At 40.6% G+C, this 12,310-nt stretch overlaps 1 protein-coding gene across 2 annotated transcripts; it reads left to right on the top strand.

Moving 5' to 3' along the window:
- The first annotated feature begins 862 nt into the window (after positions 1-862).
- Positions 863-10,819, top strand: LOC123968788 (cytochrome b5 reductase 4-like). 2 transcript variants are annotated; one of them, XM_046045743.1, is made up of 4 exons: positions 863-1,008; positions 2,100-2,186; positions 6,496-6,657; positions 7,504-10,819. In XM_046045743.1, the coding sequence occupies exons 1-4, from the start codon at positions 962-964 to the stop codon at positions 7,556-7,558; spliced, it is 351 nt and encodes a 116-aa protein (XP_045901699.1). In that variant the 5' UTR covers positions 863-961; the 3' UTR covers positions 7,559-10,819. The 2 variants fall into 2 exon arrangements, with proteins under 2 accessions (XP_045901699.1, XP_045901698.1); XM_046045742.1 differs by having other exon boundaries at positions 863-1,053.
- The last annotated feature ends 1,491 nt before the right edge of the window (positions 10,820-12,310 follow it).

Raw genomic sequence — 12,310 nt, 5'->3', positions numbered from 1 at the left:
ATCTTCTTGATGTATGTACTACCTCATATTCTGAATGTATGTCAGTGTTACTCCTACAATTTCAAGGTAAACTGTAAAACAAAATTGTACTTGTTAAATGGGATCCCTTAATGTGTTGTGTGGAAGTTAGGTATGAATTGTCTTATATGTAGGCCACACAGTTTGTTCTTTCTTTTTTTTGATTGTAATGGCCCCCGAGCATAAGCTTTAGATAGCTTCTTTGGGGACCAGTTCACATATATGATCACTTCTTTGTTCTTTGTTATATTGCAAGTGCATATGAATATATGTATGTATATGTGAATAAATATGGCTCTCTCAAAAAAAAAAAAAAAAGTCCGGCCGACGATGGTGGTGTCGTCCGCAAACTTCACAACAGAGTTCTCTCCATGTTTGAACTCAGTTAGCTTCGAACATGTTGTATTTAGTGTTTTTGATCATTTTGATAATCATCTCTGTAGACAACCTGTTGCCAACCTTAGTCACTCAACGTAGCACCAATGTGAGCTATATTTTCACTGCTGAGCTCATGCTTGGAAATAGAATGAACCTGTGTCAGATTTTCTTCTTCTATTTTAATCAATACAGCTGTAATCTATTTTGTTCTGCTTTCCGAGCTTTAACTACAGTGATTGTCAACAGCTGAACAATTAGTATGATTTTTATCTTTAGTCTTTATTTTTCTGTGGTTCTTCCAGCTGGCTTAACTGTCCCACGGTCCACACCAAACTAAACATTATCTATTTAGAAAAGTCTATATTCTTTATTTGATGTTTTTCCTGATTATTTTACTCTGACAGCACTGTGACTAATTGTGTTAAATATATGTCTTTGTTCACTTATCTGTTCCACTGTAGGGGACCGCATATCCGTTAGTGGTCCAGAGGGTACGTTCAGTCTCCGCCCCCTTCGTGATGTCACACATCTCTACCTATTAGCAGCAGGCACAGGGTTCACACCAATGGCTCGCCTCATCCAACTGGCCCTTCAGGACCTTGACACCATCAGGTGGGGCATATCAGAAGACTTAGACCGGGCAAAAGATGCCACAGAGTAAACAAATCTTTTCACTTATATTTCATCATTTCTTTCTTGTTATCTTTTTATCCATTCACTGTGTTTTCTCTTTCACTATATTGCCTCTATCCTTATATATTGTCTCTTTCAGACACTCTACCCTTTACAGTAATCTGATGACAATTTAACATGTTGGTCTCATGCCTGGTCAGACCTAGCAAGATTTCCTTATTACTTGATACGGAAACATGGCACAAATCTGATATTCAGTGTTGTCAGATTACCATAAAGGCCACAGCAGCAGAGCCTTCTGAGATCACTAAAATAAATGTATAAAAAGTTGTTAAGGAGATCGTGTTGTCATGATGCTACCAGGGCAGAAGAGGTTTAAAAACCCCTTGCACAGCCAAGGTACAGTCTAACAGACTCCTCCAAAAATTCAGTTTTCATTGCTTGAATATCCAGCAAAAGTCTGTACCTATAGCAGCTTAAAGGAATAAAATGAGAGTTCCAACTTAACGCTCTGTCTCTCAGTGCTTGTACAGATTATAATGCGGGGAGCATGATTTCCTCTCTAATAACATTAAACTAATGTGAAGATGTATCTGTGGATTCAGACACCAGTTCTTCGTCTTGATCTTCGTCTATTTTTTTCTTTTCTATTATTGTGTCTTGTGTTTTATTTACCTCCTGTCTTGATAATGTACCCGTACTTACACAGTTTTATCTTGCTAGTCACTTGTCTTCTGTGTTTAATGCGTCAGGTTTAAAATACTTTAGATTAAAAGAGAAGCAGAACACGTCATCAGGACATCCCTAAGATAAATTATAAATTGAAATAGTGAGTTAAAGATGTAAAATACCATTTAATGTCAGCTGGTAAAACCCAAACCAGAAAGTGTGATTCCTGCATTGCAAACCTATTTTGTGTTTTGAAAAAAAGACTCTTTGTCGTCGTCATCAACCTTTCCAATCCAAAGTACAGTTTAGAGAAAAAAAAAGACACCGCGTGTTCCTTTTTACTGTGTCACTGATTATAAATCCAAGGCTTTGCCTGATAATCCACGTTTGTGTGTCCTCAGAAAAACCAAGCTGCTCTTTTTTAACCGACGAGAGGAGGACATTCTGTGGCGCTCTGAACTGGATGAACTGGCTGCTAATAATGAGAGGTACTGCAGCTGTGTGTTTTTTCTTTAAAGCCCGGCACACAAAGGAGGCGGATGTGCTGGCCGCTTCCTTTCAACGCCCAGGTTAACTGATTCAGACCGAGCTCTGCGGCTGGCTCGCAGCCTGCAGTGATACTTTTAGCTGCTGCTCGTGTGAGAATTGACCCTTAGCGGCGCTTCCTCCTGGTCAGTTATTTATTTTTCACAACCAGGCCTGCAAATGTTATTTATTATAAATCAATTACTACGTCTGTTGATCAGCAGGCTGTCATGTCTCGAGCTAGAGCTACAGTATGTATTTGATTGATAGAAGCAAAACAGCTGAAGGAGGATGAATGCCCAAGAAGTTCTAGCTAGTGACATGAGTGAGGGAGAATCCGATGGAGGAGAGATGACTGCAGTCATGAGTGTGTGTGTGCGCTCCCGTTTCTTTATTCTCATAGCTCTCATAGGCTATTATTAACCAAAAACTTTGTTTTTAACGGCTAGCCTAGTAGAAGTCGACTGTTTTACAGTTCACATTTTTGCTTAAATGCGGCACATATCAGACTCCAGTGTGAACTGTCCGCGGCCTGAAAGTAGGGCTGGACAATAAAATAACAATAATTATCACAATATAATTTTTTTTCAATAACAATAATAACAATATTCCCCTGAATCATACACGAATTAGGACTTTAGGAATTTTTTTATTAAGTTGTTTATTGTTGAGGAAAACGTACTGAAAAAAGCTTTTACTTAATTTTACTCGTGCATATTTGTTGACAAAGATTTTATCATAATTGTTTTGAATGTTCTATCTCAGATTTATGAAGTGATCCACCGTTTGGCCTCAAGTGTTGACCATAAAGAAGAGTTTAAACCACAATTAACCATCGGGTATCTTCAACTTTCACTCAGGAGCAAGAATCAGACTTTAAACTCGAACAAAAGAACAGTTTGATACTTATTGTGATAATTATTGATATCAAAAGAAATTAAACTTTTTATCATGATAGTGTCCAGACTGAGGTCGCATTTAAAAAGATCCGATCTGTATCGGATTTGGACCACACCTGGAAGTGGCCCAAATCTGAACTGGAAAAGATCAGACCCCATGTGACTTGGCCTGTTCACACCGTCATAAAGAGATCAGATCTGAGTCACATATGGGCAAAAAAAAATCAGATTTGGGTCACTTTGGCCTGCAGTCTGAACGCAGCCATAGACCATATAAAACAGACACTTATGAACCAAGCAAATGTATAGAAAACGTTTCAGTTTAGAACATGAAGTAACATGGCTTTAACGTTAGGCTACTTAGCTTGCCGACTATCTTACCTTGCCGACTGTCTTCATCATCCGGAGAGCCAGCGTTACGTGCCGCCTCTTCAGATGCTCCAGCATAACTGATGTGCTCCCAGGCCAGTAAAGGTCAGCTTTCTCGTCAAATTCTCGTGAAGATGTTAAGACCATCGCTGATGTTGTGTTGCTTTACTAACTTTACTGTTTACTTTATAAAGCTGACTTAGGCTGCATTCAGACTGCAAATCAGATTTTTTTTTGCCCATATGTGACTCAGATCTGATCTCTTTATGACGGTGTGAACAGGCCAAGTCACATGGGGTCTGATCTTTTCCAGTTTGGGCCACTTCCATATGTGGTCCAAATCCGATACAGATCGGATCTTTTTAAATGCGACCTGAGTCTGGACACTCTCTGGACGTCACTCTAGAGCAGCAGACGGAGCAGTGCTGAACGAAAAAGCTCCACAAAAGCCATTAAACATGTGGCTCTCTTCCTCTTCTACCTCGCTATCATCTGCTCACAACTTCCCTTGCTTATACCTGAAATCCACCGGACCGGAGCTCTCTTCTGAGTTACGTGCATGCTGTTTGTCTGAGCGGACACAGTGAGTGAGTGAGTTGTGGGGCAGTTGCACCAGAAACCGTAATGAAACAGAAAAGTTGAACACTTGTCATAACCTCTGTGGCTCCTTGTTTACTTCTGCAGCCTGCAACAGCTGCTGCTGTATGTGTGACGTCGTGTTATTCTTCTGCACATGTGGGTCACTTTGAGGCCGCGGACAGTTGACACACTGCAGTCTGATACGGGCCACGTTTAAACAATAATGTGAACTGTCAAACAAAACAGTTATAAAATTTGTTGGCAACTTAATAATCGATATATTTTTTTGTCTACTATGTTGATTATTTGTTGCAGCAGGTGGAAACCCTAGCTGACAGTCCGTACTGTGAGAGGTTGAGCTGAGCAGGTTCAGAGCAGAATGTGGGAATAGTTTAGCCAGGCGGGGGTCCAGGGAGAGCAGACGGGATGAGCGTAACTAAAACAAAACGTTATTAGGCAAGATTCACTTCTAACTTTTATTATAGCCTACTAAATGTTCTTCTACAATAGGCCTAATATAATTATTTTTATAAGTTCATTATGTTGTTGGTTGTTGTACAGTTTACTGATTACTTTTAAAATGGAGGTCATTTGACAGTTTGGATCTGTAAAGAAATTTAATAAACCCCATAACTGCCACACTGCTGTTGTCCTCACCTCCCCTTTGATGTGAACTCGAGTGTTAGGTCAGAGGGGCGGGGGAAAAAAACTAAATTGAATACCTACCCAAGATACGAATAATCGAATATTCGGGTCCAGCCCTAGTAGTTATAAGTATAATTTCCTAATAATGTCTTTATAAAATATTGAAGAGACAAGATTTTATCTGGCCTGTCTTCTTTCAATTGAATTGAGATAAATCCAATTATTTTTATTTTTGTAATTTATAATCTTGATTGATTTTTATTTGATTTTGTTGCAAACTGCTTTGCCAATATTATTTAAATGAAACATTCATGCCTATAAAGCACACTGAACTGAACTACATCCACTATAATGAAGTAGCAGTGGAGGAAGGGAAAAGAGGATGGAAATGCGTTTAAGGCAACAAGATAGTAGTGACAGAGATACTTTAGCGATTAGACTCTTCAAACACAGGCCCATATGAAGACAGGAGATGGGACAGGATCCCATGAATGGACATTGTGTATATGTACTAGATCTTGCGTGTATTCATACCCGCTTTAGCTTTATGTCAACTGTTATGTCTTTGGCTTTTGACAGTTGTAGCATTGTACTAATGACAGAATGAATTAAAGTGGAATTTGTGTTTTTGGCTGCGCTGCAGGGGGCAGGCCCCATAAACGCAAAGTCTGTCCCTGACTGACGTGAGTAAGTGATGAAGTAACACCTAGGGCTGGGCGATACGGCCAAAAAATGTTATCACAATAAAAGTTAAATTATTATTTCTTTCAAGTTTAAAGGCCGATTTTTGCTCTTGAGTGAAAATTAAAGAAACCAGATGGTTAATTGTGTGTTTAAACTATTCTTTTTGGTCCGAATGTGACAAACACTTGATGCCAAACAGTGGATCACTTCACAAAGCTGAGGTAGAACATTCAAAACAATTAAGATAAAATCTTTCTCAACAAATATGATAAGTAACTCTTTTTTTCAGTCCCTTTTCCTCAACAAAAAAACCTCTTAATATAAAAACAAAGTGCCAATTTGTTTGTGATGTAAATGAATCAAATCACACATTTATTGACAATATATTGACATATTATTGTTGCGGAAAATTATATTGTGATAATTATCATTATTGATTTATTGTCCAGCCCTAGTTACACCATTGGTCAGCTGGGTGTTGGAGTTGCGTGTTCAAAATGAATACATGCCAATGTTAGTTATGTACTGTAACTCCAGGGCGCACAGCCCTATAGTAGGTTCATCCCAGACTTTTTAGTCTGCGCTCAGTCTCACTTTGTGTATAAATTTAGCTGAGACCAGACAGTCGGATCCCAAAACAGCTTTGTCTTCAGCTAGCTAAAGGAACCAGTGTGGCCCACAGCTTAGAGGGCTGCACCTATACTAAGAAAATCTGCAGAATCAGCACAATAGTGCATCACAGTACATCAAGTGCCCCCAGGTAGCACAGAGACAGTACAATACCTGACATTCACCTTAAAGGAATGAAACTGGAAAACAAAGTGTTAACCAAAGCTGCCATAGTTTAAAAAAAATCATGACTTGGGACCAGAATTTTTACACACATCTAGATCAGAATTGACAGGATGTGACTTTATGTAGTCTTTTTCAAGGTTAATGTGCACAGAGGGACACACGAGTCGTGATTTTAGCTTTGATACATTTGTAATAAGGCAGAAGTGTGAAATGCAGCAGATTTTCAGTTTTACAAACTCCTCTGCTTCATCTGGACCTCAGTGTCTTTGTTTATCTTCAGGATGTGTGTGTTGTGTGTCAGGTTTCAGGTGGAGTACGTCCTGTCTGAGCCCTGTGAAAGCTGGACCGAAAGGAAGGGTCGGGTGGATGAGTCCATGCTGAAGGATTTCCTCAACAGGCCAGATGGGTCAAAATGCTATGTGTGTGTTTGTGGCCCCACTGCCTTTACAGAGCTAACAACAGGGTATGTAACATAACGTTTATTACAGAACCATTCCCTCTGAAAATACAACACAATACTGCAGCTTAAAGGATTTCCATTTCACTACTATTAAAATCTTATTTTCATAGTTTTGGCAACACTCTTTAATTGATTTTAACATTGTTTGCAAGTAATAGCTGCGGTCTGGGAACACGTTGACATTAGTCTTAACGGTCGGTCAGACAGGGTCAGGACAGAGAAGTCTGTCAGATGAAAACAGTATATACAGATTACAGTTTTATTTGGTGTGAGCCGGTGAAAGGACATGTGAAATGTCGACAATAAGCCCTTATTGCACAGGACTGAACCAAATAGATCAAATTCTGACGCTCAGAAAAAATACACTGCTCAAAAAAAATAAAGGGAACACTTAAACAACACAATGTAACTCCAAGTCAGTCACACTCCTGTGAAATCAAACTGTCCACTTAGGAAGCAACACTGATTGACAATCAATTTCACATGCTGTTGTGCAAATGGAAGAGACAACAGGTGGAAATTATAGGCAATTAGCAAGACACCCCCAATAAAGGAGTGGTTCTGCAGGTGGTGACCACAGACCACTTCTCTCTTTGCTTCCTGGCTGATGTTTTGGTCACTTTTGAATGCTGGTGGTGCTTTCACTCTAGTGGTAGCATGAGACGGAGTCTACAACCCACACAAGTGGCTCAGGTAGTGCAGCTCATCCAGGATGGCACATCAATGCGAGCTGTGGCAAGAAGGTTTGCTGTGTCTGTCAGCGTAGTGTCCAGAGCACGGAGGCGCTACCAGGAGACTAGGATGTATCTGCTTTGTCTTGACCTCGTTTTCTGTTTCATTGTCTTTTAGGTTGTTGAAGCAGCAGGGCTTCAGTGAGGAAGAGCTCCATGCCTTCCAGGGCTGAGGAGCTCTGCCCTGATCCAACTCCACCCTGCAAAGACTGTGTATGCCTGTGTGTGAGAGAGAGAGAGAGAGTCTAATTTAATTTATAAACTTGTGTTTGTGAGAAATGAAAGGAACATTGTATTTCTATGCACCAAAAATCTGATGATGCTGACAGCAGATAACACACTCCAGTCTTTGATTGGCTGAATAGTAGATCACTAAATTACAGTGCAGTAAGATTGTTAAGATTGTGGATAGTGTGGTCAGTGTCTGGAACAAAGTTAATACAGTTCATAGAGTTGAAACATTGTAAAGAAAAGCAGCAAAATATATTAAGATAAATGAATGAGATTATGTAAACCGATGAGGTAAATGCAATATAAAAAGACGTTTAGCATGAGCAGATGATCGTCTGCAGACACTCACAGATCTTAATGTTCCAGTTACATGGATGCAGTTTAAACCACTGCAGTGAAATAAAATGCATTATGGTGACATTTTTAAAGGTTAGTCTCCCATTCTTTAAGAGTGAGGCAATTTTCACTCAGTTCTGATTGGAGTCTTGACTCAATCAAGTTTAATTTAGAGTCTGAGTCACTTTGCAGAACAGAAAGGAAACGCAGTGATATAACTAGGGATGGGTATCGCCTTTATGGTATCGACCGAAACAGTCAAAGCAGTACTTCAATCGATACTTCTTGTAACCAGATCGCGGCAAAACATTACTATTTCTATGCTTTTGCTTGAGGCCAAACAGGCAAGCAACACACTGAAAGAAAGAGAAGAGCTCGCTTTTTATTTTTCCTTTTGTGCCTGCACCATAGACTGAATAAAAAGGCCTGCACGCGCTCAGTCCGTGCGTGATTTTAACAGCCGCTCACCTTCGGCGGCGTGTCAGGTTCGTCACTGCTGCAAGTTTATCAGCACAAGCTCGGCTTTCCGTTGGTTTCGTCTTCTGGTATCACTGAACACTTCTCTGTACATTTTTCTTTGCTGTTCACATCACTTGTCACCGTTCGATCAGCTGATTTTGCTCACGGATCCTGCGGCTGCTTCAGGTGTAGCTGGTTTGATCGGCTGGACGTGCAGCGTCTCTTCTGTTTGAGAGTCTTTAGTGTAGTTTAGTAACTTGTTTAAACAGACTCGTTTTATACGACTCACCACTACAGGAAAAAGCGCTCGCAGAGATCTTTCAATTCAGTTTATTGATCGAAAGTTAACAAAATAATTTTCCTTTGTTTACTTTCAACACACATACCAAAAAATTACCTTAAATTCGTTTTCCCCGTATAATACTAGCCGTGAGGATGAACTAATCATGTTGAGGAGGATCTGATACAATTTCCCAATACTTTTATTTAACAGTTATTTGAAACAAAAAAAAAAAATGGATAACCTTGCTTGTCCATAACAACGATAAAAAATAATAGGCTACCAATCAACTACTACGGCTTCAACAGGTGGCATTTTATGCAAGGTATTGAATGAAGTTCAAGCTCTGTTGGTATCGGTATTGTAAAATTTTAAACGATACCCAACCCTAGATATAACATTGTACTATAGTGCAGTACTGGTTCTGTAAACAATGCAGAATATTTCATAGTTTCCAATCACACACTGATGTCATGTCTTAGTTATCAGGAGGCGCCTTTCTCTGTTGATGTAGTGTTGGCATGGAAGTTCATGCTGCTCAAGAGTGTGGGTGCACAGTTGGAATGTAACTTTTCTGCAAAGACTGCCATGAAGAGAAGACTGCCACGAATTGAACACCTCTGCTAAAGGTTGCAATGATTCTTAGACCTTACAGAGGACTGGGACACATCACTGATATAATCTGGGATCATTGGGTGTTTCACATCTTTCAACTTTAGACACCCTCGACCCAGCCAGGGTTGACCAGCCCAATGTGTGTCCCCGCAGCACTACCCATTAGATCCCTCCTCCTGGTCAGAAGCCTCCGATGTGTTCCTGATACCTCCTCTCAGTGCAGCGTCTGTAACGTCCAGCAGCATGATGGCACTGCAGAGTGAGCAAAGTAAGGGAACTTGTCCTCACACTGCCAGTCAGTCACAGCAGTTAGTAGGCCTGTTGACACCCTGGACTGTAGCTGAGGCCGCTCACCAGCTCTCATGAATGCATTGTGCTTCCTAGGTAGGCGGAGAGGTGCTTGCTGCTGTTGATGGCTGATGCAACACTGCTTTAGCACTTGGTGCCTGCAAAGCCTTTTCACAGGGCCGCAGCCGCTGCCTACGAAAAAATACTAGGTGCTCGCTTTTGTAAAGGAAACTCCACGACAATGCAAGGTGCTCTTGAAGTCAAATTATAGAAAAAGGGAAGCCCCTCGGCTTACTTCAGGCACAGAGCCAAGGATGTAGTTAAATCAAAGTTTAAAAACAAAATACAAATCAAGGAGAAGGCCGACCACTTTTGATCCACACTGGGTCTTCCTCAGGGGGTGGCTGGAGTCAACCTGAGTGGCAAAGCATGATTCCTTAAATAAACAATTAGTGCTCAGGAGGCCAAATTACACCAGCATATCACACAGTTTTCACAGGGCCTTCTGGCAGCTGCTCTGGATATACTTCAAGTTTAGATTGGATTGTCAGCTCCTCACTCTTGCCCAGTGCGTTGGGGTTAGACTGACACATTAAAGCATTCCAAAACAGCCCAGATCACGAAGTTCTGCCTGCCAAATGTCAGACGAAGACATCCTCTCCTGCGCACTCAAGCCTCTTCGATGCCTGCCTGCACTTCCTTCAGGACTGCTAGTTGTCTGTCCTGTGCATCGGTATGTGTGCGCCAAAACTACAGATCGGTGTGGGTAAAACCTAGATCATGTCCGCTCCAAACGTCTGGCCGCCGTTGTCACTGCAAAACCTATGTGGCAGTGTTGATAGCTGAAGGGCCCATTGGTTTAACACCTGTGCGTTAATGATGACGGGTGAATCTGCTTTCCCAGTCTGCTTTAAAAGGCTCGTTTGTGCCACAGCTTAATTCTTTTAGTCCTCTTTGTGATGAAGATGAAAACTGCTCCTGAGCCAAACAAATGGCCACTGTTTTAAGGTGGAACTCTTCTGTTTTATTCCAAATAAACCGCACAAGGATTTTACCTGGTAAAGACCCACAAGACACTGCGTACTAAGAGCAGATAATGTGCCTGTTTAGAGAAAGAGTAGCAAACAGCTGCTGTTTAGTTTTGCTAATTTTCTTATCAAGAAATAATTAAAGAAGCCCTTCTGTAACTTGGCAAGTCAAAATAAAGCTGTGGTTCCTTCTGTTAGTGATGTTTGTCTGTTTTTTTGTTTCCAATAAAAGTTCCTGCCAAATTTTGTTCACCTCACAGGATTTATCAGGAACATGCCCTGGAGAGGTGGTTTAATATACTGAAGTGGCTGAGTGCCTTGTGCAGTTTTAGAAATATAACTGCTTCCATGTCCTTGACAGTTCTTCTGCTGTTTCAGTGTAGTCCAGACAGGGTGGATGGGAAATACTGAACAAGTGCAGAGACAGAGTGCAAGAAAATGCAGATGCTACGTCCACATATCAGCCCACAGTTATCCTGCTGAATCTGATGGTACTTTGACTTTAAAAACAGTTTTTATCATTAAAATGCAGAAACTGTTTGTGTGTTCTGGCTTTAACATGCCATTGAGCTAAAAGTGACCTTTCACTTTGTTCATGAAATGATAAGAGTTTAGACAGTACTAGTAGCAGTGTACATGAAATTGGTCTCGTTTGTAGTTTTTCATTTCAGGTTCGGTTGTACTTTTCAGCTGTATTATATTAAAACAGAATATGACTGCGTAGAAGGCTTCAGCTTCTGTTGCTGCATGACTAAAAAAGAAGCAGCAATCACTTTTTTTGTTCTATTTCAATGTAACAGGACTGTCTCAACACTTCATCACCTGCGTCTAACATTTGATGTTTAACAAGTATAATGTTTAACATGTTTAACACAACAATCTTAGTTAAGTGTGTTTGCATGCTAACATTGACAGTAAACACAAAGTGCAGCTGTTTTCTCATTAGTTTTGGTCACAAACAAGAATATCTCACAAATTAAATTTGTAACCCGATAATGGCACCAGAGGAAAAGTCAGCGGATCAAAGATGTTACATTAAATTCCCGGTCAGTCATGAATGTGTGTACCAAATTTCATTGCAATCCATCGAGTAGTTGTTGAGTTACTTCAAATGTCAAAAAAATGTCAACTTAATGGCTAGATGCATCGTTTGGGGATCACGTCAAAGTCATTAGAATCTCCTGGGAACAATGCATGGCTATAAAAAGTGTTGTGCCAATCCATCCTAAACAATTCCTCTGCAGCCTGCTAGACTAGATAAACCCCTGTTACAAGTTACACCCATTCCTGTTATACCCCTCTCTTGTATTCCACAGATGGACCCCTGCCAATCCATCTAGTGGTTGTAGTTTTACTTAGTAGCCTAAGTGAAAAAAGTCCTCCAAATCCTTTATTTTGTCTTTTAACTTCCTGTCTGCATGGGAAGTGGGAATATGTCGCATTGTGTTGGTTGACATCTGCTGCTTCTGATCACTTTGTGCCGGACACTCTAGCAAATATTTGAGCAGTTTTATTATCTAACATATAACACAAGACTTTCTCCTACAGTGCTCTGACAAACATCCACTTGTTTAGTTAGTTTATTAGTTAGATCAGTACTTCCGCACAGCATCGGGCTCAGATGGTCGTGTACTGTTATAATCGTCACGGTGACGGGTCAGAATGGGCCTGAGTCACAGTGGAGACGT

The sequence above is a fragment of the Micropterus dolomieu genome, linkage group LG03 (genome assembly GCF_021292245.1).
Source record: "Micropterus dolomieu isolate WLL.071019.BEF.003 ecotype Adirondacks linkage group LG03, ASM2129224v1, whole genome shotgun sequence".
Classification (NCBI taxonomy): Eukaryota; Metazoa; Chordata; class Actinopteri; order Centrarchiformes; family Centrarchidae; genus Micropterus; species Micropterus dolomieu.
The sequence above is the reverse complement of the archived record's forward strand: the minus strand, read 5'-3'. Positions and strand labels throughout refer to the sequence as shown.

What these genes read in the sequence shown, in the direction of transcription:
- LOC123968788 (XM_046045742.1), top strand. Translation starts at nt 962, where the DNA reads ATGGCTCGCCTCATCCAACTGGCCCTTCAGGACCTTGACACCATCAGG. An exon ending in CGGGCAAAAGATGCCACAGA is followed by an intron (nt 1,054 to 2,099) that starts GTAAACAAATCT and finishes GTGTGTCCTCAG; the next exon opens with AAAAACCAAGCTGCTCTTTT. An exon ending in CTGGCTGCTAATAATGAGAG is followed by an intron (nt 2,187 to 6,495) that starts GTACTGCAGCTG and finishes GTTGTGTGTCAG; the next exon opens with GTTTCAGGTGGAGTACGTCC.